Source organism: Delphinapterus leucas, chromosome 14 (assembly GCF_059928025.1).
Source record: "Delphinapterus leucas isolate spDelLeu-1000000601 "Yukka" chromosome 14, BTC_Dleu_Yukka2, whole genome shotgun sequence".
NCBI classification, from domain to species: Eukaryota; Metazoa; Chordata; class Mammalia; order Artiodactyla; family Monodontidae; genus Delphinapterus; species Delphinapterus leucas.
Genome location: NC_143142.1, coordinates 69,837,679 through 69,865,175, shown reverse-complemented (window position 1 = coordinate 69,865,175; position 27,497 = coordinate 69,837,679). Strand labels below are relative to the sequence as shown.

Below are 27,497 nucleotides of genomic sequence, written 5' to 3'. Positions count from 1 at the left end.
GGGCCTCAGTAGTTGCAGCATGCAGGCTCAGTGGTTGTGGCTCGTGGGCTCTAGAGCGCAGGCCCAGTAGTTGTGGCGCACAGGCTTAGTTACTCCGCAGCTTGTGGGATGTTCCTGGACCAGGGATCGAACCCGTGTCCCTTGCATTGGCAGGCGGATTCTTAACCACTGTGCCACCAGGGAAGTCCTATTATTCTTACCAATTAAACTTACACCAACAACCAAGAGATCACCTGTCTCATCTCTATAACTTACCTGTTGACATCCTGTTGACTTTACACTTTGGCCCAAGGTTTTAATCTCCATACCAGTCTCCTTTATCTAGACCGCTGCTAAATTTTAGGTTATTTTACTATACAGATGAGAAGTTGTTATGGCCAGTAAGTTATAGTGAGATGATCGAAGTTTTCAGATCCATAATGAACATTTTTCCTAAACCGTGGCTCTCTAGGAGCAATATGGCATGCTTTCTGCCAATGTATAGTTTGTTTTGATGTCTTAATCTCATGTTGGCAGTCTGCTGAGTTATAAGTTTTTTGTACTCTTTATTTCCCATTATTTCATGGTATAACATCACTATAATTGACAGTGACTTTGCCAAAAACACCATCTGAGGATTTATTTTCCCATGGGATGTTTGTATAGGACTGGCTGTGTATCTATAAGCATAACTTCATGTTAAATACTAATAAATGGAACAAGTCTGGGGATTATTTTACATTGGTAATCTTGAGGTATATAGTACAGATGACTATGCTTAATAATTTTGACATGGATATCATAGACCATGTTGAGTTAATAATTTCCACTTAACGTAGTAGCGTGGGTACGTTTCAGGCTGACAATGAGTATTCAGGAGTAAGGGCTGCATAACACAAGACCTTACATGTAACAGACATTTTATGCATCATTTATTCCACAAAAAATATTTAGCACATTCTGTGTGCTCAGACATTATTCCAGATTCTGGAAATATAGTAGAGGAAGATTATGTGTTTGTGGAGCTTATTATTCTAGTGATATGACAAACTAATACACAATATAAGTATTAAATGCTACACAGTAAATTAAGTAAGAATGGTTGAGATGGACTAGGTGGCTATTTTAGGCTGAGTGATCAGGAAAGCTTTTTGGAGGGTGCGATTTTTGGCCAAGATCTGAATGAGAAGGAGTCAGCTCTATAAAAACCAGAGGGAAGGGCTTCCCTGGTGGCGCAGTGGTTGAGAGTCCACCTGCCTATGCAGGAGACGCAGGTTCGTGCCCCGGTCCGGGAAGATCCCACATGCCGCGGAGTGGCTGGGCCCGTGAGCCATGGCCGCTGAGCCTGCGCGTCCGGAGCCTGTGCTCCGCAACAGGAGAGGCCACAACAGTGAGAGGCCCATGTACCGCAAAAACAAAACAAAAAACAAAACAAAAAATAAACCCCAGAGGGAAAAGTGTTCTAAGCAGAGGGAATAGCCAGTGCAAAATCCTTAAGGCCGGATACATTTAGCATATGAGGGGAGAAAGTAGGCCATGGTGGCTGGAGGTTAGTGAGTGGGAAAGGGGTACTTGGTGAGGTCAAGGAAGAAGACAAACCTAATGACAGGACTTGGGAGGCCACCATAAGGAGTGGTATGGAATGCTTATTTGTGGACTTTATGTAGGGAGCGATATGCCCTCTGGCTGCTGTGTGGAGAATATACTGTAGAGGTGCAGAAGTGGGAGCTGGGGGCCAGTTATAGCAGGAGGCTATTTACCCAGGCTGGGATGATGATGCATTGGACAGTGGTCATTTAATGAATAAAGAGTAAGGTGTAGCAAGAGACACTAGAACTACAGTTGACCTTTGAACAACACATTTGAACTGCATGCATCCACTTATATGCAGATTTTTTTCCATAGTAAATACTGCAGTACTACACGATCAGCAGTTGGTTGAATCCATGGATGCAGGACCATGGATCCAGAGGGCTGACTATAAGTTATATGCCAATTTTCATTTGTGCGGAGGGTTGACGCCTAAACTCCCGCATCGTTCAAAGGTCAACTGTATTTAGTATTCCAGAGAACTTCTGATTTTCTCATATGCAGAAATATCCTTAATAAATAAATAAAGGATGTTTATCTTTAGCTGATGAATGAAGATAATGAACAAGTTATTAACAACTAACGGCACTGGTCCATTTTTTGGCTGATTTGAGGTAGGTATTTAGGTATGGATTGTATAAAGATTGCCAGGAAGCAGAAAGTGAACAGAAGAACTTTAGCCATGTTAGCAATAGACTTGCTGATGAGAGTATACTGTTCAGTATGAGAGCAGGTTTAGCATGTTATAAGTTAGTACCTCAAAGGTATCAAAGTACAATAGACCTTTTGGGAGGGTCTGGCTTGGCCTTTGTGCTAATAGTGAAGGTAGACTTGGGGACATAGGTGCCCATGGTATGGTTTTGTCAAGATTTATTTTGGATGCTTGGTTTTCTGTCAACAATTGAGTGAATTTCACCAAGTTTTATAGGTCTTGAAGAGTTAGCTGACTTTGTAGACTCTAGGTCAGCGAGAGAATGAAGCCCTACAGAAAACGATTTGGGTGACTGTTTCCATAATTCTAGGGATGTGTACTCAGCTAGTGCCAACACAGATGTAAAGGAGATAATGAATTCCATGCAGTTGATGCCTTAGTTTGAGTAGAGCTGTTCTGGTTGAAACTCATTAATCTTTTGCCATCTGTCCTTTAATGACCCCATATTAACTAAAGCTCCAAGAAGTTATTTTTTCAAACAAAACTCTTCAAAACTTGATTTCAGTGATGAATTTCAAACCTCCACTTCTTCAGTTAACTACAAGTGTATGTTCTTTTTTAATGAGCTCAAAGTATAGTACACGCATTTCATTATTTTTTTTTAATATTCCGTTGATCTCCTTAAAAAGGTAATATTCCTCATTTAGGATATTACATGAAGTGGATTTTCAGTACAAAATCATAGATCCCAGGTATATTTTTCTTTACTTTTTGCAGAAACCTATGAAGCTTGCACAACCTTCTGCATCTACTAAAACCCACTGAGTTGTATACTTCAAAATGGTGAATTTTATGGTGTGTGAATTATATAAAAAACTGAAGGATTGTAAAGCACTTTGTATTGTTGGCTTTTGATTTTTGTGGAAACGCATTAGCTGTTGGCTACTGTGCATATTCTGGAGAAAGTCCGAAATTACATTTTGAGGATAATCTTGTTTCGACCTGAAGATACCACTCAGGCTCCTCTTTGTGTGAAGCAGCAGATGGCTTCCCTTATGGGAAAGCTTAGTAGGTCAAGTTTCTAAATTTTAGTAGCATGTTCAATAACATGTTAGTGCTGATAATAAAAATAGCTCCTATTTCTTCAGAATTCATGTGCCAACATGACTATAAACTCTACACCTATTTTGTTAATTGTCATCTTATCCCTACCCTGAGAATGTAAGCTCTGAGGGATTTTGGTGTTTTGTGAGTGATACTATACCCAGCGTATGGTCAGTACCTGGCAGATAGTAGGCACTCAGTGTTTGTTCAGTGACTGAATGGAAGCTGCATGAGCTTTCATTATCATACATGAATTATCTTGTTTGATCTTTATAAGAATCTTACGAATAGTTATTGTATTTACCCTCATTTACAGATGAGGAAAGTGACCTTAGAAAAATAAAGTCTTTGCTTCTCAAATTGGGGCATGAATATCTCTTGGGGATATGCAGAGCCACAGCATTAAAATGATACTTAAATGATCAGTTTTCTTTTTTTTCCTTTTGTGTTGTTGCTTTTTAAAACTGAAGTATAGTTGCTGTACAATATTATATAAGTTACAGGTGTATAATATATGATTCACAGTTTTTGAAGGTTACTCTATTTATAGCCATTATAAAATATTGGCTATATTCACCATGTTGTACAGTATATCCTTGTAGCTTATTTTATACCTAAGAGTTTGTACCTCTTAGTCCCCTACCCCTATATTGCCCCTCCCCCCTTCCCTCTCCCCACTGGTAACCACTAGTTTGTTCTCTGTATCCGTGAGTCTGCTTCTTTCTTGTTATATTCACTAGTTTGTTGTATTTTTTAGATTCCACATACAAGTGATATCATACAGTATTTGTCTTTCTCTGTCTGACTTATTTCACATAGCATAATGCCCTCCAAGTCCATCCATGTTGCTGAACATGGCAAAATTTCATTCTTTTATGGCTGAGTAGTATTCCATTGGAGGTGTTCAGTTTTGTTGAAGCATTTTGGGTAGGAGAGCAACATTTTTACATTAAAACAAACATGGCTAATTTCTAAAATAAAATGCAAAATTTGCATGCATTTTAAAGATAAAATGAATCCCCTAGGCGCTTGTTATAGAATATGTACAGTTCTGAACTATCATACTGTTTCAAAGCTAGGCTGAGGAAAGTGGTATTTAGAATATATAATTTAAGTTCCTGCTGTTCAAACTATGCTATGTGGAGGCTTAACATGGTATACACAGCATGGGTGGTTTTAAAGGAATTATTTCTGTATCCTTAGGTTCTGAGAATGTACCTGATATAGAGGTACAGGCTCTTTTTTCCCCAGTTCCTCTTCCATAGTCAACTCCTCCCATTTTATAGAAGAGTATATAATACTCTTCTCGCTTGTGTGCAGTTTTACCATGGTATAAAATGTTTGACCTCCAGTAAAGGGACAATTTGAAATATTGGTGTTGATACTGAGAAAATGAATGACTTGGTAATTGTCAAATCTTTCTACTAGTACAGTTCTTTGCCCACAATAAAATTTACAGAGGACTTAATGTAGATGTCAATTTTTGATCGTTTGCTATGTGATATTTTGACGTATAACTCAAAAGAAGTCCAAAAAATTGACAGACAGACTAAAACTATTCATTTATGTGAACAAGGTTTCTTAGTGTTATATCTATCAAAAAATGAAGAATAGGAATAGAATCGGTATTAAATCTTATTCTGTTCTAGCAATTGGGACTACTCATCTAAGGCTATGGAGTTAATTTTTAAATAAATTATTTTCATGTATAGCTTTTATCTCATATTTAATAATTTATTAAAATGTATAATTTACTGTTTTTGGTCACTTATATACTAATAATTGTCATAAACTAGAAAAAATTTTTTTTTATCACTAAGAACTTTAAGGTCACAGAAAGTTAAAAAAATAACTTTATGATGTATAAATGATTAATTAAAGGTTTTCAAGTTTAAAATAAATAATTCTGGGAATGGAATTGTTCAAAGGGAAAAAGGAGTATAATAAATGTATTACTATTGAAGATTTTGTTTATGTATACATGGCTGATGGTGGGTATATTTAGATTCTGTTAGCTGCATTTTAACATGATGTAACAGTTTATTATTAAAGTGTCAGTATTTAAAATACCTTAGCTCATTCTCCCCAACTCTTTTTTTTAAAATTTTATTTTATTTATTTTTTTATACAGCAGGTTCTTATTAGTCATCTGCTTTATACGTATTAGTGTATACATGTCAATCCCAATCTCCCAATTCATCCCCCACCCCCGCTCCCCAACTCTTTTCATTAAAATGTGAAATACTTCAAAATGTAGGTGGGGTATATATATTTGCAAAAAATTTTTAAGGGTAGGAATGAAACAGTATTTGAAAACGACCGGCTTATGAAACATGCTCTGCATCACCTCTTTAGTTATCCTCTTTTCTAGCCTTAATCACGTTAGATCACTGAAAGTTTACACAGTAATCCGAACACTCTGGTTTAGTCCTTTTCAGAATCATCTTCACTGAGTTGTCCTTTAAATATGTTCTTGGCTTTTATGGAAGGTCATTGGAGAAAGAAAAAGCATTTGAAATCTGCTAAATATTTGCTGTGATGTTAAGTGTCTTTAATTTTTTTTCTAGGTTTAATACCAGGACAGCTTTTGTTTTCCTCATTAATTGGTATGCTTCCTCCCTTCTGAGTGTGATATCTATGTAATTTAATATTTCTTTTTTTCATCCACACCCCTAGAAAGTTCAGATCCACATTTGATGCTCAGCTCTAGTATCAATCACTGTTAACCTTTTCAAAAGGAAATTTGTTTCCTCCTTGAGTTTTAAAAATTAATTTTAAAATTAATTTTTATTGCATATTTGTCCTTTGTGAGTTTTTAGAGCCATCTCAAATATTTATTGGAAAGAGATTAAGTAAAAATTAAAAAAAATTTTTAAAAGATTTATTTTTGTATTCATCCCAGAGGGATAGAATGAACCCTCAACAATTATTTGAGTTATTTGAATACTTCCAGCTTAATATACACATTATTATAAAATACATTAAATTTTGGTTTGAGCGCTACCCTGTATACTGAGAAGATTTATCAAAGGTTGGAAACTTTATTAGAATGTGTGTGTTTGTCAAATTAGGTTTTTTTTTTTTTTTTTTTTTTGCGGCACGCGGGCCTCTCACTGTGTGGCCTCTCCCGTTGCGGAGCACAGGCTCCGGACGCGCAGGCTCAGCAGCCATGGCTCGCGGGCCTAGCCACCCCGCGGCATGTGGGATCTTCCCGGACCGGGGCGCGAACCTGTGTCCCCTGCGTCGGCAGGCGGACTCTCAACAACTGCGCCACCAGGGAAGCCCTGTCGGTTTAGTTTTATGATATAAGGAACTTCTATTTTACTTTTTCTTGTATTGAAAGGGAAGATTTCAAATACATGAATAGCTTTAACTTGTCCCATAAAAAAAGTGTTGGCTTTATAACTCCTAAGTTCATGGCAGATTGGTAGTTATTTAGAAAAACTCAGACAACAACTGGGCGTGAATTAACAGTGACTCTTTGACAGTCCGCAGGGGAGAATGGTAATAAAATTTACTGTTTTTGTGACAGTTTCTGGGAAAACCAGTTCGTCCAGCTTCTCAGATTATTCTACACGATACTACTGTAGAATACAAAATTAATTAGTAAAAAATTCTTTCTGTCTTCAGAGCTTTCAGGCCAGTTTAAAAGAGAAAAAATAATAGAAACCAAAATAAGATGAAAGAAGAGCAAGGCAGCACACTCTTGAATAATCTCATTCCATGCCACTGGGAAATGAATTGTCTCATTGTCAGACAATGGAAGTTAATGGTGTATTTTGAATACTTTTAGCCAGTAAATAAATTTTTAATTGTACCACAAACATAAGTTAATGAAAAAAATATCAATCTAACCATTGTAGCACAGGTCGTTTTACATGTTCATGCTTCCTTCCAGTCTGTGTGGATTCAGGATTTTATAGTTTTGAATAGTTTAGGCTAGTCTGTGCTTCCTCCAGTCATTCTTTGTAACAATGAGAATCTTACAGGCTCGACTGTGTTTGCTCATACAAACAGTTGTTATATACTTCTTTGTCTACTGATGCCATCTTCATTATAATACCAGCAGAGTTTATTGTTCTTTATTAAAGAACAAAAACATTAAACACCAAACAAGATATTGTTTAGTGGAAGATACTAATTATAACTAATCAGTGACAGGATAAGTTCTTCATAAGCATTTTTGTGTTAAGCTTCTTTAGGATTGAATATTGACTATGTTATAGGTTGGATGGCTTCACTTAGGGCCTCAGAATGCTCTAGATGTCATAAATCAGAGGGATCCAAACCGGTGCATCACAGAATTACCAGGAGAGCTTTAAAAAATACACATTTCTGGGCCTCACACATTTCAGAGATGGCATCCTAAGTGGTTATTTTGCAGCCTGTTGGTCAAGTTTCCACACCTCTAAGTTTTTTGGAAAACCATAAAGATAAGAAAGTGAAATGCCTGAGAAATAATATTAAGAGTTATTAAAGATGAATATGTCTCTTAAAGGTAAGCACATACATGGGGAGAAAATTGAGTGCAAGAAATGACAAGCATGCCCAGTAGGTACAGATCAGTGTGTGTGTGTGTGTGTGTGTGTGTGTGTGTGTGTTTGGGGCTGGGGGTAGAGGTATATTTAATAGTGAGTCCAAATAATACTGTAATTGTAATAATGATCAGATTAATCTATTGTGATCCTTACCTTTCTAGTCATCCTGATATTCTTTAAGCAGAGATCAAAACTCAGTACCTGTAGGGCTCAGACAGCTTTGCAAATGTGAATTGAAGACTTTTGCAAAAGAACAAAACTTGACAACTCTAGTGGCAGCCATTACTAATCAATAATGGCCTGCTTTGGCGACATCAGTCCAGTATTTCTAGATCTTTGAGTTTTTAAGAGAAGCTAGAATTCCGCATTTTCTTCTCTTTTTTTTTTACATTTTTATTGGAGTATAATTGCTTTACAATGGTGTTAGTTTCTGCTTTATAACAGTGAATCAGTTATACATATACATATGTTCCCATATCTCTTCCCTCTTGCGTCTCCCTCCCTCCCACCCTCCCTATCCCACCCCTCTAGGTGGTCACAAAGCACCAAGCTGATATCCTTGTGCTATGCGGCTGCTTCCCACTAGCTATCTGTTCTACGTTTGGTAGTGTATATATGTCCATGCCACTCTCTCACTTTGTCACAGCTTACCCTTCCTCCTCCCCATATCCTCAAGTCCATTCTCTAGTAGGTCTGTGTCTTTATTCCTGTCTTACCCCTAGGTTCTTCATGACATTTTTTTGTTCTTAAATTCCATATATATGTGTTAGCATGCGGTATTTGTCTTTCTCATTCTGACTTACTTCACTCTGTATGACGGACTCTAGGTCCATTCACCTCATTACAAATAGCTCAATTTTGTTTCTTTTTATGGCTGAGTAATATTCCATTGTATATATGTGCCACATCTTCTTTATCCATTCATCTGATTATGGACACTTGGGTTGTTTCCATCTCCTGGCTATTGTAAATAGAGCTGCAGTGAACATTTCGGTACATGACTCTTTTTGAATTATGGTTTTCTCTGGGTATATGCCCAGTAGTGGGATTGCTGGGTCATACGGTAGTTCTATTTGTAGTTTTTTAAGGAACCTCCATATTGTTCTCCATAGTGGCTGTACCAATTCACATTCCCACCAGCAGTGCAAGAGTGTTCCCTTTTCTCCACACAGTCTCCAGCATTTATTGTTTGTAGATTTTTTGATAATGGCCATTCTGACTGGTGTGAGATGATATCTCATTGTAGTTTTTTTTTTTTTTTTTTTGCGGTACGCGGGCCTCTCACTTGTGGCCTCTCCCGTTGCGAAGCACAGGCTCCGGACGCGGAGGCCCAGCGGCCATGGCTCACGGGCCTAGACGCTCTGCGGCACGTGGGATCTTCCTGGACCGGGGCACGAATCCGTGTCCCCTGCATCGGCAGGCGGACTCTCAACCACTGCGCCACCAGGAAGGCCCTCATTGTAGTTTTGATTTTGCATTTCTCTAATGATTAATGATGTTGAGCATTCTTTCATGTGTTTGTTAGCAGTCTGTATATCTTCTTTGGACAAATGTCTATTTGGGTCTTCTGCCCATTTTTGGATTGGGTTGTTTGTTTTTTTGTTATTGAGCTGCATGAGTTGCTTGTAAATTTTGGAGATTAATCCTTTGTCAGTTGCTTCATTTGCAAATATTTTCTCCCATTCTGAGGGTTGTCTTTTGGTCTTGTGTATGGTTTCCTTTGCTGTGCAAAAGCGTTGAAGTTTCATTAGGTCCCATTTGTTTATTTTTGTTTTTATGTCCATTTCTCTAGGAGGTGGGTCAAAAAGGATCTTGCTGTGATTTATATCATAGAGTGTTCTGCCTATGTTTTCCTCTAAGATTTTGATAGTTTCTGGCCTTACATTTAGGTCTTTAATCCATTTTGAGCTTATTTTTGTGTATGGTGTTAGGGAGTGATCTAATCTCATACTTCTACATGTACCTGTCCAGTTCTCTAGCACCACTTATTGAAGAGGCTGTCCTTTCTCCACTGCATACATTCCTACCTGCTTTATCAAAGATGAGGTGTCCATATGTGCGTGGGTTTATCTCTGGGCTTTCTATCCTGTTCCATTCATCTATTTTTCTGTTTTTCTGCCAGTACCATACTGTCTTGATTACTGTAGCTTTGTAGTATAGTCTGAAGTCAGGGAGCCTGATTCCTCCAGTTCCGTTTTTTTTTTTTTTTTTTTTTTTTGCCGTACATGGGCCTCTCACTGTTGTGGCCTCTCCCGTTGCGGAGCACAGGCTCAGCGGCCATGGCTCACGGGCCTAGCTGCTCCGTGGCATGTGGGATCTTCCCGGACTGGGGCCACGAACCTGTGTCCCCTGCATCGGCAGGCGGACTCTCAACTGCTGCGCCACCAGGGAAGCCCCAGCTCCGTCTTTTGTTCTCAAGATTGCTTTGGCTATTCGGGTCTTTAGTGTTTCCATGCAAATTGTGAAATTTTTTGTTCTAGTTCTGTGAAAAATGCCAGTGGTAGTTTGACAGGGATTGCATTGAATCTGTAGATTGCTTTGGGTAGTATGGTCATTTTCACAATGTTGATTCTTCCAATCCAAGAACATGGTATATCTCTCCATCTATTTCTATCATCTTTAATTTGTTTCATCTGTGTCTTATAATTTTCTGCATACAGGTCTTTTGTCTCCTTAGGTAGGTTTATTCCTAGATATTTTATTCTTTTTGTTGCATTGGTAAATGGGAGTGTTTTCTTCATTTCACTTTCACATTTTTCATCATTCGTGTGTAGGAATGCAGAGATTTCTGTGCATTAATTTTGTATCCTGCTACTTTACCAAATTCATTGATTAGCTCTAGTAGTTTTCTGGTGGCATCTTTAGGATTCTCTATGTACAGTATCATGTCATCTGCAAACAGTGACAGCTTTACTTCTTTTCTGATTTGGATTCCTTTTATTTCCTTTCTTTGATTGCTGTGGCTAAAACTTCCAAAACTATGTTGAATAAGAGTGGTGAGAGTGGGCAACCTTGTCTTGTTCCTGATGTTAGTGGAAATGCTTTCAGTTTTTCACCATTGAGGATGATGTTGGCTGTGGGTTTGTCATATATGGCCTTTATTATGTTGAGTAAAGTTTCCTCTATGCCTACTTTCTGGAGGGTTTTTTATCATAAATGGATGTTGAATTTTGTCGAAAGCTTTCTCTGCATCTATTGAGATGACCATATGGTTTTTCACCTTCAGTTTGTTAATATGGTGTATCACGTTGATTGATTTGTGTATATTGAAGAATCCTTGCATTCCTGGAATAAACCCCACTTGATCAGGGTGTATGATCCTTTTCATGTGCTGTTGGATTCTGTTTGCTAGTATTTTGTTGAGGATTTTTGCATCTATGTTCATCAGTGATATTGGTCTGTAGTTTTCTTTTTTTGTGACATCCTTGTCTGGTTTTGGTATCAGGGTGATGGTGGCCTTGTAGAATAAGTTTGGGAGTGTTCCTCCCTCTGCTATATTTTGGAAGAGTTTGAGAAGGATAGGTGTTAGCTCTTCTCTAAATGTTTGAAAGAATTTGCCTGTGAAGCCATCTGGTCCTGGGCTTTTGTTTGTTGGAAGATATTTAATCACAGTTTCAATTTCAGAGCTTGTGATTTGTCTGTTCGTATTTTCTATTTCTTCCTGATTCAGTCTTGGCAGGTTGTGCATTTCTAAGAATTTGTCCATTTCTTCCAGGTTGTCCATTTTATTGGCATAGAGTTGCTTGTAGTAATCTCTCATGATCTTTTGTATTTCTGCAGTGTCAATTGTTACTTCTTTTTCATTTCTATTGATTTGAGTCTTCTCCCTTTTTTTCTTGATGAGTCTGGCTAATGGTTTATCAATTTTGTTTATCTTCTCAAAGAACCAGCTTTTAGTTTTATTGATCTTTGCTATCGTTTCCTTCATTTCTTTTTCATTTATTTCTGATCTGATTTTTATGATTTCTTTCCTTCTGCTAACTTTGGGGTTTTTTTGTTCTTCTTTCTCGAATTGCTTTAGGTGCAAGCTTAGGTTGTTTATTCGAGATGTTTCCTGTTTCTTAAGGTAGGATTGTATTGCTATAAACTTCCCTTTAGAACTGCTTTTGCTGCATCCCATAGGTTTTGGGTCATAGTGTCTCCATTGTCATTTGTTTCTAGGTATATTTTGATTTCCTCTTTGATTTCTTCAGTGATCACTTCGTTATTAAGTAGTGTATTGTTTAGCCTCCATGTGTTTGTATTTTTTACAGATCTTTTCCTGTAATTGATATCTAGTCTCATAGCGTTGTGGTTGGAAGATACTTGATACGGTTTGAATTTTCTTAAATTTACCAAGGCTTGATTTGTGACCCAAGATATGATCTATCCTGGAGAATGTTCCATGAGCACTTGAGAAAATTGTGTATTCTGTTGTTTTTGGATGGAATGTCCTATAAATACCAATTAAGTCCATCTTGTTTAATGTATCATTTAAAGCTTGTGTTTCCTTATTTATTTTCATTTTGGATGATCTGTCCATTGGTGAAAATGGGGTGTGAAAGTCCCCTACTATGAATGTGTTACTGTCGATTTCACCTTTTATGGCTGTTAGTATTTGCCTTATGTATTGAGGTGCTCCTATGTTGGGTGCATAAATATTTACAGTTGTTTTATCTTCTTCTTGGATCGATCCATGATCATTATGTAGTGTCCTTCTTTGTCTCTTCTCATAGTCTTTATTTTAAAGTCTATTTTGTCTGATATGAGAATTGCTACTCCAGCTTTCTTTTGGTTTCCATTTGCATGGAATATCTTTTTCCATCCCCTCACTTTCAGTCTGTATGTGTCTCTAGGTCTGAAGTGGGTCTCTTGTAGACAGCATATATATAGGTCTTGTTTTTGTATCCATTCAGCCAGTCTGTGTCTTTTGGTGGGAGCATTTAATCCATTTACATTAAAGGTAATTATCGATATGTATGTTCCTATTCCCATTTTCTTAATTGTTTTGGGTTTGTTATTGTAGGTCTTTTTCTTCTCTTGGGTTTCTTGCCTAGAGAAGATTCTTTAACATTTGTTGTAAAGCTGGTTTGGTGGTGCTGAACTGTCTCAGCTTTTGCTTGTCTCTAAAGGTTTTAATTTCTCCATCAAATCTGAATGAGACCCTTGCTGTGTAGAGTAATCTTGGTTGTAGGTTTTTCTCCTTCATCACTTTAAATATGTCCTGCCACTCCCTTCTGGCTTGCAGAGTTTCTGCTGAAAGATCAGCTGTGAACCTTATGGGGATTCCCTTGTGTGTTACTTGTTGTTTTTCCCTTGCTGCTTTTAATATGTTTTCTTTGTATTTAATTTTTGACAGTTTGATTTATATGTGTCTTGGTATGTTTCTCCTTGGATTTATTCTGTATGGGACTCTCTGTGCTTCCTGGATTTGATTAACTATTTCCTTTCCCATATTAGGGAAGTTTTCAACTATGATCTCTTCAAATATTTTCTTAGTCCCTTTCTTCTTCTCTTCTTCTTCTGGGACCCCTATAATTTGAATGTTGGTGCATTTAATGTTGTCCCAGAGGTCTCTGAGACTGTCCTCAGTTCTCTTCATTCTTTTTTCTTTATTCTTCTCTGCAGTAGTTATTTCCACTACTTTATCTTCCAGGTCACTTATCTGTTCTTCTGCCTCAGTTATTCTGCTATTGATCCCATCTAGAGTATTTTTAATTTCATTTATTGTGTTGTTCATCATTGCTTGTTTCCTTTTTAGTTCTTCTAGTTGCTTGTTAAATGTTTCTTGCATTTTCTCTATTTCCAAGATTTTGGATCATCTTTACTGTCATTATTCTGAATTCTTTTTCAGGTAGATTGCCTATTTCCTCTTCATTTGTTAGGTCTGGTGCATTTTTATCTTGCTCCTTCATCTGCTGTGTGTTTTTCTGTCTTCTCATTTTGCTTATCTTACTGTGTTTGGGGTCTCCATTTTGCAGGCTGAAGGCTCGTAGTTCCTGTTGTTTTTGGTGTCTGTCCTCAGTGGCTAAAGTTGGTTCAGTGGGTTGTGTAGGCTTCCTGGTGGAGGGGAGTAGTGCCTGTGTTCTGGTGGATGAGGCTGGATCTTGTCTTTCTGGTGGGCAGGTCCCCGTCTTGTAGTGTGTTTTGGGGTGTCTGTGGACTTACTATGCTTTTAGGCAGCCTTTCTGCTAATGGGTGGGGTTGTGTTCCTGTCTTGCTAGTTGTTTGGCATAGGGTGTCCAGCACTGTAGCTTGCTGGTCGTTGAGTGAAGCTGGGTGTTGGTGTTGAGATGGAGATCTCTGGGAGATGTTCGCCGTTTGATACTACGTGGAGCTGGAAGGTCTCTTGTGGACCAGTGTCCTGAAGTTGGCTCTCCCACCTCAGAGGCACAGCACTGACTCCTTGCTGCAGCACCAAGAGCCTTTCATCCGCACGGCTCAGAATAAAAGGGAGAAAAAGTAGAAAGAAAGAAAGAGGATAAAATAAAATAAAGTAAGGTAAAATAAAGTTTTTAAAATTAATTATTAAGAAAAAAATTAAAAAAAAAAAAACGGATGGATAGCACCCTAGGACAATTGGTGAAAGCAAAGCTGTACAGACAAAATCTCACACAGAAGCATACACATACTCAGAAAAAGAGGAAAAGGGGAAAAAATAATAAATCTTGCTCTCAAAGTCCACCTCCTCAGTTTGGGATGATTCGTTGTCTATTCAGGTATTCCACAGATGCAGGTACATCAAGTTGATTGTGGAGATTTAATCCGCTGCTCCTGAGGCTGCTGGGAGAGATTTCCTTTTCTCTTCTTTGTTCACACAGCTCCCGGGGTTCAGCTTTGGATTTGGCCCCGCCTCTGTGTGTAGGTCGCTGGAGGGCGTCTGTTCTTCGCTCAGACAGGACCGGGTTAAAGGAGCCGCTGATTCGGGGACTCTGGCTCACTGAGGCCGGGGGGAGGGAGGGGTATGGATGCGGAGCAAGCCTGCGGCGGCAGAGGCCAGCATGACATTGCACCAGCCTGAGGCGCGCCGTGCGTTCTCCCGGGGAAGTTGTCCCTGGTTCCCGGGATCCTGGCAGTGGCGGGTGGCACAGGCTCCCCGGAAGGGAGGTGTGGAGAGTGACCTGTGCTCGCACAGAGGCTTCTTGGTGGCAGCAGCAGCAGCCTTAGCGTCTCATGCCCGTCTCTGGGGTCCGCGCTGTTAGCCGCGGCTCGCACCCGTCTCTGGAGCTCCTTTAAGCAGCCTAGAATTCTGCATTTTATGTGAATTTTATTTGTCAATGTTGGCTTAATTTACTAAAGGAACTAAAAACTGAACAAAACACATCTATCTAGGAGTTAGACCTGGTCTCCCCGCCCCCAACTTGCAGTCTTTGTTTTAGAGCAGTAGTTGTCCAAGTGTGGTCGCTGTACGAGCATCAGCATCACCTGGACCTTAATAGAAATGCAGTTTCCCAGGTCCTACCTCAGACCTCCTGAATCAGAATTTCTGGGAGTGAGGCCCAATAACCTGTGCTTTCATCAGCCCTCTGGGTGACTCTGATGCATGCTCAAGGTTGAGAACTGCTGTTCTGGAGTCTCAAAGTTGATATAATTTTTATTTGGAGATAGTTATAAAGATAAAAGTTCACTGAATATCCTGTAGATGATTTATCAGGTATACTTGTATACTAAAATTATCTGATGTGTATTGCTTTCAGGTGTATTGGAGCCTTTATGGTTTTTGCCAGACTCAGAATACACAGTGATTAAATCACATTTTGTTGTTTTTCTTCCTCTTTTTCCTCGCCTCTGCCCCACCTGATGTTAGAGTATTTCAAATGAGCTTAATAGCAATTCTGTGCCACATTTGCTTTTCATTAGAACATAACTTAATTTTTTTACTGGTTGATTAAAAATATATAAGTATGTTGCTTGCCCTTCTGAAACTTCAATTTTAAGTTTTTTTTAAAAAGCATTAAATGTGCTATAAAATATTAAAGGATATTTCCTTATCTTATTACATTTTTCTAAATTGAGCTCTGTTTGTGGAATTACAACTTTCATTTCTAATTATCTTTTTTTTAATATAAAAGGGAAGGTTAACCTTTGTGGTTTTACGTAAGCCTGGCCCCCTGACAGCTCATGAGGTTATTTATATTTTAATGGCCAAGTGCGCTATTAGTTTCCTCCATTTTCAGAATGTAGAGACGACTGCTTTCCGATTATTGTCCTGAAAACCCTCCTTCCTTTTGTGTAACCTAACCTTAAACATATTTGTTCACCTAGAAGTTCCTAGTATCTTGCTAATCAAATTAATTATGAATTTTAATTTAGAGAATTTTCTTACATTTGAAAGAATACAGAAAGCTTTTTATTGTGAGAAAACTTTGCACGTCTTACATAATAAAGTGATTAAAGTGTACTTCAGAGTATTTAAAATGCTGAAATTGAGAAGTTTGGAATAATCCAAGTTAAAGTAATACATATTGAATTAATAAAAATTTATCTAATTGTATTTATATATAATATTTATTAATTAAAACGCACTTATATCCACAGGGTAAGCCAGACTTGAATACAACATTGCCAATTAGACAAACAGCATCAATTTTCAAACAACCGGTAACCAAAGTCACAAATCATCCTAGTAATAAAGTGAAATCAGATCCACAACGAATGAATGAACAGCCACGTCAGGTAAGGATCTAATTGGTTCTCCAATCTTATTTTTCAGAAAATTCTGGTATCTTTACCAGATATAGTTCAAGTAAACTCTGGTTAAAATGGAATATATTTGGAAAGAAAATTGTTTTATATCCTAGGCTATTTTACATGAATGCTGGAGAATAACTCTGATAAGACAACATTTTGGTAAAATGTTTTAAGAAAAAAATTAAGTTAATTAAAAAATCTAAAATTAATTTTATGGACTCCACTTTTATGCTTTTGTGTTGTAATGTACATCAGACTTGGTTCTGCTCTTCTTAGTTTTTTAAAGATTATCTTTCCGGGGTAATATTTCCTAAGGGGATGAAGCATGCAGTTTGCGTTGCCTAGTTTAAAAATATTTTCTATTATTTGGAAACTACTTTTTGTTCTGATTTCTTATTACAAGAAAGCAGCCCTCCCCTTTGGAAAAACAGAAGTAAATAAACTTTGTCAATATGGTATATTGTCCTGTGACTTCCATTTTTGTATAAATTGCATTTATTTTTCTCTTCCTTTATTGTTTCAAGCTGTATTCCACCAGAATCTTTTCTTAGAGAAAAAGTATTATCTGAAAGGCCTCCCTGCTGCTTAATGATGCCGCTTAGCCAGGGGAGGGAGACTTGACAAAACGCTTAAACTTTCCAAGCAGTCTTGCTCACTCACTCCCTAATTGCGGTCAAAAAGTTTAGGTACTTTGTGAAATTTTAGTAGCAATTGGGGTGAGGGAGCAGAGGGAGAAACATCGGTGCATTTTTTCTCTCCTTTCTCTGCCTCCTCCCACTTAAGGATTAGAAACACTGATTTACCTACGACCAGTATCTTTTGCTCTCGTATTCCCCTTTTAGATGTCTCACTCCACCTTTTCATTTGAATTTTGTTTTTCACTAGTCCCTCAAGTGTCTCATCTCCAGACTTCAAAAAGGATTGGGCCAAAACTTTCAGACAGTTGCTCTAGAAGAAACTACATAAAGAAATTCAGTTCCCACATCCTCTGTAGTGTTTTTTCCTCTTCAGGTGAGCCAGGAAAACAGAAGATATTTGGAGCCACATTGGATCAGCATCTTGCTATAGATGTCTCAAGATTTGAAGTTCTAAACTTGCTTTACTGTTGGTCCCCAAGAGATTCAACAGGGGCCATGTAAGTGTATCACATCCAATATAAAAGATGCGTACCTGCATGTGCCTTTAGGCTCTTGTCACCACTTAGGTTTTCTTTGGGCCATTCAGCTTTCTGTGCCAGGCTTTTCCCTTCTGTTTTACTACTGCACCCAGTGATAGCCACCAAACCACCGGCAGTTTTAGTATATTCATTCCAACAGGGAAGGAATTCTGCCATTCTGAACTTTGCCCACCTTGACAAAGCCATTCCCCGATTGTGTTCTTTCTTAGATACTGTCTAAAGTCTTGAACATCTTGTCCTTTGGCTTTTTGGTGATTTTAAAATCGTTTCCTTGTAAAGGTTTTTATTAATTGAAAAATTTGAAAGTATGTAATTGGGTAAGACAGTTTGCTTCAAAAAGCCCAAAAGATAAAGAAAGTGGAATAACTAATAATATTAGTTCCATGTTGAAAATTTGAGTTGTCTCATTGAGAACAGGTAGTATTTAGTAAATTTTATCCTCATCTTTTCCTTGTCAAATCATTCTCAGTATAGTCTGTGAACAAATATTTTGGTTAAAGACAAACCGAGTAGCAAATTATGGTCATTTTAACAGGAATTTAATTGTTTTCTGCACTTAAGTTCAGTCACAGATTTTAAAAACAGTAGTAATTATATTTACTGGGTGTTTATCTGGTTGTAGAGATATTGGCAACCTAGATTTTTAAAGCTGAAGTAACCAGATTAGTTGCTTCTTATTCTTTGGTATGTTGAGTAGTTGTAAGTTTTCCTTCTTTAATTAACGTTTATGAGATTGTTCTCAAGTGAAAAGAATATGTCAAAAAAGCTAAATCATCTCCTGCCCCCACCAAAAAAACCCCACTTATGTCATTTTAACCCAGATCTTTTGAGGGTTTTTATCTTCCTTCTAGCTTTCAGAGACAGGAAGTGTTAAAATTATTTTGGAGGTTACTTCTCCAAATGTTTGCACTGTTTTTCACATTATCCTCTTGTCACCTGACAATTTTTGCTGGATGTTTTTGATTACACTAAGACATTAGTTGTCTCTCCACCTTCTTTATCCTGAACGTAAGAATTGAGATAATATTTGACTACTGTCTCACTAACAGGATTTCAAAATATAGGACTGTGCATTGAGTAAATGCAGGAAAATAGTAAAGAGACAACTTTGGTATTAATGTTTTTTGAAATCATGATCTGTCACCCTGACTATTCCAGTTTAGATTCAGGTTTTTAAGTAAAGGAAAGACGTTGATTTAATTATATTTTGACATACATATGGCAGATGACTGCTAGTGAGCTATTATTGTTGAGGAGATAGTTGGCATAAAATACATAGGCAAAAATGATTCTTCCAATTTTGCTACCTTTTGCATAGCTTCATTGAACTAGATTAGTAATATAAATTGCCAAATACTTCATTTGGAGAAGTTATTCTGATCATAGAGTAAATAAATTAGACAGTGAGGTTTCTATTTTTTTGAGGTTCCTGCAGATATGTTTTTATCTTAACTGTATCACATTCTTTTAATAAGGTATTCAAGCTAGTGGTATTGTAATTCCTTTCGGAGTGTTGAATTTTGAGACCTAGAACTAGGATTTGATTTTTAGATCTTTTACCTTGAATCGGTTTGAAGTGATTAGTTTAGATGTGAAGCAATCAAAGAAATTCATAATTCTGTTTTTATATAACAAACATCATATGCCTAGTTCTGTCTAATATGGCAGTCTAATTTGAGTTCTATAAAATATATAAATTATGAAATTCTAATGTACTGACTCCTTGAAAATGCCTTAGTTTTAAAAGGGCAAATTAAGGTATGTAAACAAAAGTGCATTAAACAGAATTCAGCAGTGATTTCTGCCTACAATTAAAATTATAAGGTAGAGATGGCATTTGTAAAATCTGGTTATGATAGGGTAAGTAGCCAGCCAGTTTTATATATACTATTGGCATATTTAACATGTACTTGTCTTGTCATTAGATTAAAAAGAAATCTTGACTGGGGTGGAGGGAATTCTACCAGTTATAGGACTCTTACCCCAAACAGTAAGATCTTTGAACTATCCTTATTTGGCCAGATATGTAAAACATGCCCCTAATTCTTTTTAATCTAATTGAATAGTGATTTTGCTGTCAAGGGTGTCTTTCCTAGCTTCCTTCTTTCAATATATGAAGAACTCACATATCTGTTTCTTTCTTATTTCTTTAATGCTGTCATCTTTGACAGTTTATGGTCTCTTGCTTTTTCTCTTTTTTTATCCTCAAATCAAAGAAACTTCAGCTTTTGAGCCATTACTTTTTCCTTTTAATTAAAGCCTATAGGCTTTAGGTGTTTCTGATAGTCTTTGAATATTAATTACATTTCTTACAGAATATTCTTTGTTTTACCCAAAAGTAAACATTTAAATCACCAAAGAAGTGGATTTAAATCTTCCATTTGATCCTAGATATTTTTCCTTTTATTTTGCTAGCTAATTCTTTGTTCAAAGGATATGAAACTTGCCTTTACTCCATTCCAGAAATGTCTTTTTTTTAATGATTTTTTTCCAGCTTTATTGAGATGTAATTGACATATAACATCGTGTAAATTTAAGGTGTACAGTGTGACAATTTGATACATGTATACATTGCAAAATGATTACCAGAAAAAAGTTAGTTAATACATCTATTACCTTACATAATTACCATTTTTTTTGTTGTGGTGGTGATTGTGAGAACATTTAAGATCTCTCTTAACAACTTTCAGGTGTATAATACAGTATTGTTAACTATAGTCACCATGCTGTACATTAGATCCCAGAACTTATTCATCTTACAACTGGAAGTTCGTATGTTTTGATCAACATCTCCCCATTTTCCCCACCTTCAGCCCCTGGCAATCACCATTCTACTCTGTGTTTCTATGAGTTTGGTTTTTTGAGATTCCACATATAAGCAAGATCACACAGTGTTTGCTTTCTCTGTTTGACTTATTTCACTTAGCATAATGACCTCAAGTTTCATCTATGTTATCACACATGGCAGGATTTCTTTCTTTTTTATGGATGATAATATTCCATTGTGTGTGTGTATATACATATATATATATGTATGTATATACACACACACACACACACACACACATTATCCATTCATCCATCGATGGACACTTAGTTTGTTTCTATAACTTGGTTATTGTGAATAAAGTTGCAGTGAATATGGGGGTACAGATATCTCTTTGAGATGTTGATTTCATTTCCTTTGGATATATAGCCAGAAGTGGGATTGCTGGATCATATGGTAGTTCTATTTCAGATTTCTTGAGGAACCTTCAAATGTTTTCCATCATGGCTGTACCGATTTACATTCTTACCAATAGTGAATGAGGGTTCCCTTTTCTCTACATCCTTGCCAGCACTTAAATCTCATCTTTTTGATAATAACCGAGAGTGACTATTTTTACATGTTAGAAGAAACTTTCTAGGTGAAAGGTAAATTTTAAAAATGTGCACTTTAAAGACATTGTGTGTGAAGAGTTTATAAAATATTTTAGTATTCAGTTATTATAACCCTGAAAATTGCTGTTCATTCCAGGCATTTTAACATTTACTCCTTCCTAACCCCTGACTGTTACTTCTAGTTTAGTCTTTAGTATAATGCTTTTATGATTAAGAAATAGATAAGCTAACTCACAGAGTTCCATGGAGGATATTATATTCCTTGTCTCTAGACAGATAAATTGGCTGCCTGGGTAGAAGAAATAGATGATATGTTGTCCAGTATTATTTAAAAGCATTATTCTGGGTGATGTTGGAAAGATGCCATGTATATATACATACTTTTAAAACATTTCACCTAACATTGTATTATACACATTTAATCCATGTTTTATATAATTTGTGTGCTATAATTTTATAATTAACTGTATATTATTCCAAAAACTGTGCATTGTACTGGCATACAATTTACTTTATAATTTCCATATTATTTCCAATTTTTCACCATTATAGGTAGTACTCAAGTGAGTATCCTTATGTATGTAAGTTCCTTCCTATATTTTTCAATATTTCCTTGGGCTAGATTCCCAGAAATATAATTAGTATGAATATTTATGATTTTTGATACATACTGGCAAGTTGATTTCCAAAGACTTGTACCAAATTAAAAGTCTATTGACAAATTATGTGCAGTTCAGTTTCAGCTTACCTTCTATGGTATTATTATCAATATTTCTTCTTCTTGGTAGTTCATTGTATAAAAACGATTTCATTTTAAATTTGCACTTATTTGAATATTTGTGAAGTTGAACAGACTAAAGCATTTGTGTTTAAATTTGCAAATGAGAAATGATTAAAGGATCTGAACAAGGAGGTAGCTTTTTTATTACCCCTCTGAACTGAACTTGACCTATCTTGTGACCCAAAGGTAATACCAATATCTGTGCTTCCCAGATACATTCCCTCTTACCTTCTCAGACAGCTCACTCAATGGATTATGTCAGCTACCTTTCATCTTCAACTTCTTTCTAAACTGGCTTCTTCCCCAAAGCATTTAAATATATTCAAATCTCCCCTATCTTAAAAATTTATTTGTTTTACTCTGTGTCTCCTTTAGAATTCATTTTCTTTCTTTTCCCTTTACAGTCAAACTTCTTGGGGTTGTGTGTATTTACTATCTACTTTACCTCTTAGTTTTTATATCTCTGAAATACTGCTTTTGTTCTCACTATGCCACTTGAACTGTTCTCATCAAGATTATTGATGATCCTAATTAAATTGGTTGAGCAAACCTCAGTCCTTACATTACTTGACCTGTTTTAGTATTAGGCATTCTTGACTACACCTGCCTTCTGAAATATTGTCTTTTATTCTGTGACACTGTAGTCTCTTGGTTTTCCTCCTTCTTTGTTTTTTCTCAGTCCCCATCCTGTGTTCCTTCTGTGTCTACCTTTCAAAATGGTGGGGTTTCGTAGGGAATACTGTGCATTCTTCTCTGTAGGTAAACCCTCCATGGATGATTTCACTCATTGTCATGGCCTCAGTTATCATCTATATGTTAATGATTTCCAAATTTACATCTTTATCCTGAGCTTCATTTGTTTGTATCACTCAATCTACTAACATTGTTTGTTTAGACGTCTCACCAGTATATCTAATTCATCTTCCCAAACTTCATCATCCTTTCAAACCAGCTCTTTCTTCTATATGCTTTATCTCACTGTATGTACCACTGCCCACTTGGCCGCCTAAGCCAGAAACGTGAGCATCATCCTTGACTCTTCCCATCTCTTACCCCCAAATCTAATTAGCCAACAAGTCCTGTTGACTCTGCCTCCTAAATATTCACTTGCTCCATCTCTCTACCAAGGAACTATCATTTCATCTCTCTGCTTCTTGTCTTATTTTCTTCAGTTCTTTCTTCATATTGCATCCTGAAGATCTGTTTGACATAATGATCTAATAGTGTTATTCTGCTGAAAACGTTTTGATGATTCGTGTTAGTTTTTAGGTCAAAAAAAAAAAAAACCAAACATGACTTTTAAAGTCAAAACACCTAACATAACTTACAAAGCCCTTCATGATTTGGCTTTTGTGTATCTCTCTGGCCTCACATTCTTCCCTTGTTCTACAGCTGAATCATGTGAAACTGTAGATTTTTGAATGTGCTATTCATCTCCCCCTCTGCACTGTGCCCTTGCATCCCCTGATCATATTTCATGCTGCTTTCTTTCCCACTTTAATTAGCTATTTCCTGCTCATCCCTCAAGTCTGAACTTAGATATCACTTCATCTGTTCAAGAAACCTGATTCATGAAGTCTAGGTTTAGAGACCCTCCTTAGTGCTTCTCCTTTCTCCTTTTCTGATCATAACTGTATTAGCTGTTCATTGCTTTATCCATAGTGTCTCCATTACGTCAGTGCTTAACACATATTTGTTGAAGTAATGAATGAATGAATTTTTTTTAATTCAAAAATCATGAATTGAGCCCTCAACTTGTGCCAGGTACTTTTCTAAGTTGTGGGAATACTGCAGTGAGCAAAACCAAGTCCCTGCTCTCATGGAACTTACTTTCTAGAGTGATAGGGAGAGAGACAAACAGATAAATACATATATAATGTGTCATGGCATGGTAAATGCAATGAAAACAAAAAGCAGAGGAGTGAGAGAATATATGGTCTTTGAAAGAAGAGAAGTATGGGTAGGACATTCTAGACAGAGGTTTAAATTTATTTATTTATTTATTTTATTTTTGGCTGTGTTGGGTCTTTGTTGCTGCACACGGGCTTTCTCTAGTTGCGGCGAGCGGGGGCTACTTTTGGTTGCGGTGCGTGGGCTTCTCATTGTGGTAGCTTCTCTTGTTGTGGAGCATGGGCTCTAGGAGCATGGGCTTCAGTAGTTGTGGCGCATGGGCTCTAGAAAGCAGGCTCAGTAGTTGTGGTTCATGGGCTTAGTTGCTCCGTGGCATGTGGGATCTTCCCAGACCAGGGCTCGAACCCATGTCCCCTGCATTGGCAAGCGGATTCTTAACTACTGCACCACCGGCGAAGCCCGGCAGGCGGATTCTTAACCACTGCGCCACCGGGGAAGTGCCTAGATAGAGGTTTTAATCTGGCTCTTGTATGTAATATGATAACTGACTTAAGGCCAGGAGACCGTTGAAGAAAGTATAGGAAGCTAGGGCATAGATGATAAGATTGGTTTCATGCTGGTCATAAAATAATTGACAAAATTTATCTATGAATCAGCTGTGCCTATGAGGAGAGTTTTAAAATTTAACGTAACTGGGAAAACAATGTCGTTGACTGGAATGTGGAAATGTTTTTTAAATAATAAAATATGAATATAAGTATTAGAAAATGTATACTCTTAAAGCAGTTGTGGGAAGTAAAAGATCCAGGTAAAGGATGATGGGTTGGAGCCCTATAGAGAAAACCGGTTTGGTGACTTGTCAGCTTTATGGGGGTAAGAGTTGCAGCTGAAAGATTATATGTGAATTTTTTTTAAAAAAATAATGAATCCATAGATTTTTCATTCATAGTGACCTTTAATCATCATATATTTCTCTAGATCACTTAAAAATATTTCGCCGATATGGGTAGATCCATGGCATTTTTTGAGATTTTTGTATTTCTCTAAGAAACGTAGGAATATAGATGAAAAAAAATCAATGCTTAAAAACTTGTGTTTCATAACAGTAGTTTCCTACGTTTTGTGTCTTTTAGTTCCATTTCCAGAAGCATTTAATCTCAATTCTGGTCACTTCCCTTTATAATTACCTCTGTATTTCTGAATAATAAACTTATTATCCTATTTCTTTATTTATTAATTTTAGACATTATTTCTTGACTTCCCACAATGGTACATGAATACATAGTTCTCTCTCTGCTTCATGCTCCCAACATAGTTATATCACATTTTTAGTTAAATAGGTTAAATAGTCAGGGTTTACATTTTTATGACTGAAAGTTATTCATGGTTATGGCAAGTAATGTCTTTTATCATCAGCATCAGAATTCTTTATTGTTGTCAGTCTTAAGAATTGTATGCTACGTTTTCTTTATAACAGAGTTAATCTTTCCTCATGCTTGTTTCTGCCACGTGCCCATCAATAATACTTTCCTTATGCTGAAATCCATGGCGTTCCTTCTTGTGTCTTTCCTGGAATCACCTCTCCTCCTCTTCAGTCTGAATGCATTCTCTGGTATTGCTGTGTAGCTGTAGCTCTGAGGATTTTCTTTACTGTGCTTCTGTGGGGGGAGTTTGTTTTCTGGAATTCTGTCCTCCTCTGTCTCAGTAGATGCCTTCAGTTTGTAACAAATCCTCTAGTAGCTTTCTAATAAAATAAAATGGGAGGTAAAGTTGAGAACCTGCACATTGGAAATAAACTTTATTCCAGCTGGACACAACCAAGTTTGTCTGGGTATGAAATCTTAGATTGAGAATCATTTTCCCTGAAGTTTTGAAGGCGTTGCTTCATTGTTCTCTAGTTTTAGAGTTGCCAAAGAGAAATTCAGTGCCGTGCTCAATCTCTGTTCCTCTTTTATGGTCTTTTTTTTTCTCTCTTAAAAAGTTTAGTATATTTATGATTTTTAAAAATTCACTGATATGTGCCTGTAGGCCTTTTTTCATTCACCAGGCACTTAGTAGGTGATAGACGTGACTACTATCCTTTGCGTGGGAAATTTTCCTGTGTAATTTTTTCCCATTTTCTCCTGAATCACCTAACTTTCCATTCTCTCTTCGTATGAGTTGTGTATTAGCCATCTATTTCTACTTTTTCTAGTATTTCTACTTTAGTATTTTCCGTCTTATTATTGTTGTTTTACTTTCTGGGCTATTTTCTTGATTTTACTTTTAGTCCTTTTTTTGATTTTTTTATTTTGATGATCATATTTCTAATTTCCAGCAGCTGTTTCTTGGCTTTTGTATATAAAATTTTGCTGTCTTGTTTTATGGATACAACCTCTACTCTTTCCTCTCTGAATCTATTAATTATAGGGAAATTTTTTATTTGTATGATACTTGCTTTTTCTCTGTTCCCTGCATTGACCATTCTGTTGCTGTTATTTTAGTTTCTGTCTTTCTTGTTGGCTATTATGGATATTCTTCAGTGAATATTGTAGTATGTGTTTTTGGTTTTGAGCTTATAGAGGAGTAGAAGTGCTGGGTCATAGAGTATGCATATGTTCAGCTTTATTAGATGCTACCATATAGTTTTCCAAAGTGATTATACAAAGTTACTGTTCTACCGGTAGTGTGCAGTTGCTTCAAATTCTTGTCAGCACTTGGTATTATCAGTCTTTAAAAATTTGAACATTCTGGTATGTGTTTAGGTGTATTTGTTACAATTTTAACTTGCATTTCCTTGGTATTTAATGATACTGTGCACTGTTTGTATGTCTATTGGCTGCATAGATATCCTTTCTTTTGAAGTGCCTACTCTTTTATGCATTGTTCTGTTATGTTGTTTATCTTTTTTTCATTGACTTGTGGGAGTTCTTTGTATATTCTGAGTATCAGTACTTTGTCAGATATGTCTATCACACATATCTTCTTCCAGTTTGTGACTTACCTTATCCACTTCCTTAATGGCGTTTTTTGGTAAGTGTAAGTTCATAATTTTAAGAGAGTTGGGAGGTGGGATAGAGGCTGGGAGAGTGTGGGGTGGGGGCTTCTGGGATGCTAGTGATATTCTGTTTCTTGATCTGCATGGTAGTTACATGAGTGTTTACTTTATGTAACTCCAGTGAGCTGTATACTTATGTTCTTTTTACACTTTATGTAATACTTCAATGATGATTTACAAAAAGTAAAGGATATACTTTATCAGTCTCTTCCTTTTATTTCTGTGACGTGCTTAAGAAATTTTTGCTTACCCCAAGGTTATCAATATATTCCCCATGTCATCTTCTGAAAGCTTTGTTTTATTTTTGCATTTGGGTCTATGATCCATCTAGAATTGACTTTTGTGTATGATGTGAGGTAGACTTATTTTTTTCCCATATGGATATCCAATTGATCCAGCGCCATTTACTGAAAGACCATTCTTTTTCTGTTGCTTTGTGTTGTCACCTCTGTCATAAATGAAATGTGTAAGTGTGAAAGTCTTGTGAAAGTCTGTTTTTGGTCTGTTCTGCTCCTTTGCCCTATTTGTACATGTGAATCTGTTTCTACACTCTGTTTTATTCCATTGGTCTGTTTGTTGTTTCTCAATACTGCACTCTTTTAATTGCTGTAGTTTTATAAAAAGTCTTGATATCTGGTAGTGTAAGTTTTCCAGCTTTCTTATTCTTCATTTAAGATTATCTTGGTTAGTCTTGGCTGTTGGCATTTCCACATACATTTTATTTTATTTGTTTATTC

At 36.7% G+C, this 27,497-nt stretch overlaps 1 protein-coding gene across 1 annotated transcript in view; it reads left to right on the top strand.

The window, feature by feature from the left end:
• Window positions 1-27,497, top strand: part of MBD2 (methyl-CpG binding domain protein 2) — a 76,409-nt gene that overhangs the window by 25,059 nt on the left and 23,853 nt on the right. Inside the window, exon 3 of the mRNA XM_022584464.3 lies at window positions 16,381-16,518. Coding sequence (XP_022440172.1) covers window positions 16,381-16,518 — 138 coding nt within the window. The remainder of the gene's footprint in view (window positions 1-16,380; window positions 16,519-27,497) is intronic.